Source organism: Berghia stephanieae, chromosome 8 (assembly GCF_034508935.2).
Source record: "Berghia stephanieae isolate SIO BIC M18660-M18661 chromosome 8, UCSD_Bste_1.3, whole genome shotgun sequence".
Taxonomy (NCBI): Eukaryota; Metazoa; Mollusca; class Gastropoda; order Nudibranchia; family Aeolidiidae; genus Berghia; species Berghia stephanieae.
In genome coordinates, this window is record NC_088367.1 from 40,126,034 (window position 1) to 40,131,033 (window position 5,000).

General features: G+C 39.1%; 1 protein-coding gene across 1 annotated transcript in view; it reads left to right on the forward strand.

Annotated features, from left to right (window-relative positions):
* Window positions 1-3,896: 3,896 nt before the first annotated feature.
* The window catches only part of LOC144978672 (neuronal acetylcholine receptor subunit alpha-7-like), a gene marked incomplete at its 5' end in the record, with an annotated part of 14,974 nt that continues 13,870 nt past the window's right edge, over window positions 3,897-5,000 (forward strand). Inside the window, 1 exon segment of the mRNA XM_078925041.1 lies at window positions 3,897-4,027. Coding sequence (XP_078781167.1) covers window positions 3,897-4,027 — 131 coding nt within the window.

Genomic DNA, 5,000 nt, shown 5'->3' on the forward strand with positions numbered 1-5,000 from the left:
ATCCCCCCCCCCCCCCGTAATATAACCCTACCCAACAAAAAAACGTTGTTTTCCCTTTCCCCCCAAAACCCCAGAAAACCTTTAGGACATTCTTTTCAAAAATTTTCTGTAGAAAAAAACAAGTTTTTACAAAACAGCTGAAGTTTTTTATGTTTTAAAAAACAGATTTTTTTAAAAAGGTTGTGATATTGTACAAAAATAAATCTGAAAAAAAAATTTGTCCATTGAATCGTAAAAAATTTTTAATGTTTTAAATTATTTTTTGGTAATTTAGAGGGCTCCCCCACTCCTTTCCACTCATTGGAAAATAATAAAATTTCGTTACACTAAAACCCCCAAAAACAAGTCTCTCTTTCCCTCAATGTCCCAGCTATGTGGTTATTTGGTTTTGACATCGCTTTCAGATCAAAAAGGGTCCTGGGTTCGAGCCCCCGCGCTGGGCCCCCCGGGCCATAGTTAAAGTTTTTTGGAAAGGGCCCTTCCTTTCATCACATTCTGTCACCGCCTCAGGTGTAAAAATAAAAAGGGTACCTGGCCGTTAACAGCTTTGGGTGTTTGTCCAAAAAAAAAAATTTTTTAATTCCCCTTTTAAAATTGCGCCCTTTGTCCCGTCCTACATGTTAAATGTTGCTGTTGGGAAACGTGTATATATATATATATATATATATATATATATATATATATATATATATATATATATATATATATATATATATATATTTGTTTTTTTTTTGTTTTTTTTTTTATTTATTCTTTTTTTTTAATTATTTTTTTTTTAACTCTTTCCATGCCGAGATTTTATGTATACATATTGTGTGTTTATTCTCTCCACACAGAGATTTTGTATATACACATTGTATGTTAATTCTCTCCATGCAGAGATTTTGTATATACATATTGTGTGTTAACTCTCTCCATGCAGGGGTTTTGTGTATACAACATGTGTATTAACTCTCTCCGTGCATAGATTTGATATATACACATTGTGTGTTAACTCTCTCCATGCAGAGATTTTGTGTATACACATTGTGTGTTAACTCTCTCCATCCCGACCATTTTCAGGATCCCCCCCCCCCCCGTAATATCAACCTACCCAACATAAACGTTGATTTCTTTACACCCAAACCCAGAAACAATAGGACATTCTTTTCATAATTTTCTGTAGCAAAACAAGCTTTACAAAACAGCATGAAGTTCTTATGATTTTAAAACAGATTTTTCTTATAATGTTGTGATATTGTACGAAATAAATCTGAAAAAGAAAATGTCCATTGAATCGTAACAAACATAATGATTTATCTATTGTTGGTAAGTAGAGGGCTACCCCACTCCTTTCCACTCATTGGAAAATAATCACATTCGTTACGACTCAACAAACAAGTCTCTCTTTCTCAATGTGCAGCTATGTGGTCTAGTGGTATGACACTCGCTTTCAGATCGAAAGGTCCTGGGTTCGAGCCTCGCGCTCGGCGCATAGTTGAGTTCTTGGAAACGGCTCTTCACTCACATTCTGTCACCGCACTCAGGTGTAAAATGAGTACCTGGCCGTTAACAGCGTTGTGTTTGTCCGAAAAATTGTAATATCGCCTAAATTGCGTCATGTCCCGTCCTACATGTTAAATGTTGCTGTTGGCCAGGGACCCCTTGTAAACCGCTTGAGCACCTTTAGTGGATATTGCGCTATATAAAGCTCAATTTTTAACATTTTTCTAACTTTCTAATTTCTTTTGTACATTACAAAATTTAAAGATTAAAAAAAAAATGATAGCTTTACAAAATTGAGACTGTGTTGTTGAGATCATTTTGCTGAAAAATATTAAGTTCAAAATGGATTCGTTGCTTTTCTTTTCGAGTAAGAAAAATCTATTTTTGTGTTGGGTCATGCCGACTAGAGTATTATAGTTACGTCATGTGTTGGGTGGATGTGAAGTTTTGGGGAAAAACTCTGAAAATGGCTGATAAGGAGAGAGCTTATGATTATGTTCCCTTGATTTAGTCCCCGCTGTTAACGGCCAGGTACTCATTTTACACATGAGTACGGTGAGAGAATATGAGTAAAGAGCCTTTTCCAAGAACCTAATTGCGCAGAGAGAGGTTCGAACCCAGGACACCCGATCCGAAAGCGAGTGTCATACCACTAGACCACATAGCCGCACACTTATAGTGTGGTAACTGAAATTGCTGTGGTCTCATTGTTGTAATAGAAATATGTACACTCATTTCAATGCACAATATTGTCCATTACAACAATGGGGGCCATAATGATTGCTCTTGTGCTGCTATGTGGTCAAGTGGTATGACAATCGCTTTCGGATCGGAAGGTCCTCGGTTCGAACCTCGCTCGGCGCATAGTTGAGTCCTTGGAAAAGGCTCTTTACTCACATTCTTTCACCGTACTCGGGTGTAAAATGAGTACCTAGTCGTTAGCAGCTCTTTTAGAGCAACATTTTAAAAAAGTCATATCGCCTTACAGGCGTCCTGCTTTGTCCTACATGACAATGCTTAGTGTTGCTGTTGGCCAGGGACCCCTTGTAAAGCGTTTTGAGACTTCGAGTGGATATTGCGCTTTATAAAAACTCTCCATTTTTGTGTTTCAGTCCTATAAATAAACATTAACACACGTAAGTATTAACACAAAATAATAATCTTGTGCAATACCTTTCAGGCATATGTAAAGCATTTCGTGTTAGACAACTTTCTTTTTTAGTAATTATTTTTAGCGAAGTTAGAAAAGTAACGACCCGTAAGCATTTTCAAGAAATCTGTAGCGACTTGCGTTTTCAAACGTTTAACATTCTTGGTAGGGTAATAAACAATCATAATATGACCCCCCCCCCCCCGCCCCCTAGCTTGAGCTTTTATACAGCAAAGTATCCACTGAAGACGCAATACAAGGCTAGCATTCAAATAGGGTTCAACTGTCGTGACATCACTTCCTTCGTAATGAGGCATAGTAACTTAGTAACTGGTTCTAAACTATACGAACAATGGCGGACGCCCTTATGAAATACTTCTCCGACGAGTATAAAAGAGTATCCAGAGGAGAAAAACATTATAAAATCTGATCATGTGTTCACTTTTATACATTCTGATCACATGTCATGTGAAAAAGTTCTAGCCAGCGTGAAGAATAAAAGTACCGATTTTCTTTGTTTAGAACCAAGCTGCTGGTTGCTGGATGGACGTGACATCAGACTATTGAATCCCTATTGGGGAGTGAACATTGGATGGGCAGAAGTGGGCCATCATCACGATGGGGGGAAGTGGACAAAGGGCGGGGAGAAACGGGCCAGCGCAGAATATAGATAGTATGCGCTTGACTAAGAAGCTTAAAACATTGCCATCCGGAAGTATAACGGACCAACACACAAAACCGTGTGTATCCTGAACGTTTATAGTCAGGTTAATACAGTTTAGTGAGCATTACTCATAGACGCGGATGGCAAAAAAAAAAAAAAAAACCAACAAAAAACAAAGACCAGAGTGACGTCAACTAAGAACTATCTATATATTCTCTTGATAAGTTTTCTTAACAAATGTTCTGGTAGGCATCCTTCCGTCTCAAGAAACGATGGTTTGCGCCCTGTATGACTTTGGTCTCATCAGTGTTGTTGAGAGCAGCGACGGGTGTGACTCAGCAGACCAATCCTTGCATGGCAGTCTCTACCGCAGTTGCTGCACACGTAGTTTGACTATGTGTTTGGTGTTTGGTTGAGGCTGCCTCTCTTTCCTCCTTGCTCTCCTCTCCTTAAACGTCTTCTTTCTCCTCTCCTCACCTCTCTTCACTCCTTCCCTCACCGCATAACTCCAGCCTCTGCGGTCGTCAGCAAGCGATTCAACATATGTTCTACTATTGATAATAAACCCATGATATTTTTTCATTCTTTATGCTTTAGAGAGCTACTTGGGATGTGGACGATTATGGCGGCGTCGAGAATATTCACCCGTCTCCCAAAACAATATGGCGGCCAAGAGTAGTTCTCATCAATACATTGGGAAAGAGAGACTTGTTTGAGGACGATTATAGGTAAAAAGGAAAAACCCAAACTGTCAGTGGTACATTCCAAAACGATGATAAAGAAACATTTTAAAATACATTTTGGCCCAGTAAAATGTTATGTCAAATATCGATGGATGAAAAATACCCGCAACTCGTCAAAATCTCTCAAAAATACGACTTCAAAGAAATAATGATAAATTCCCTTATTCATCCTAAAGGGGATATTTGTATTTAGGGCCTATTTCAAGAGAAGACAGGAATAACCAAGGTGCCCGCCGCAGTGCAGCGCCGCAAATTGAATTAGGGCGAGGTGACTTGCTCAAGGCCACACAACGCAGCGGCGGGTGACCGACTCGGTACCTTTTGGGTAGGAAGCAAAGACCATGCCGTTGAGTCATGCCCGAGTTTGAGATTTTTAGAAGATCGGGGTTTATTTTGATCTACTGATGTTTGAATTAAAAGTTACCTTATCGAAATGGAAAGAACTGTACTTTGCCAAAGCGCTGTAGTGTAGAGTGAGGCTATGTGGTCTAGTGGTATAACACTCGCTTTAGGATCGGAAAGTCCTGGGTTCGAGCCTCGCTCGGCGCATAGTTGACTCCTTGGTAAAGGCTCTTCACTCACATTCTCTCACCGTTCTCATGTGTAAAATGAGTACCTGGAAGTAAACAGCGTTGTCTCTGTCCGAAAAAAAATTTGTAATATTGCCTAACACGTCTCGTCCTTTTTGGCAAGTGTTGTTGTTGGTCAGTGACCCCTTGTAAAGCACTTTGGGCACGTTTAATAGATATTGGGCTATATATATAAAAAAACTCAAAGCTAGAGATGTAATGTTAGTGAGCACTAGTCTCTTCGGAACAATGAAGGATATAGTGTTGATAGAGATTTGATATGGTGATTGTATTGATCCTATGTCTTTGACCTGCTAACTGCCGTACACTGGAAACATCTCGTATTTAAAAATTTGGCCAGAAAACTCATCCTTCAAATATCGATCGAT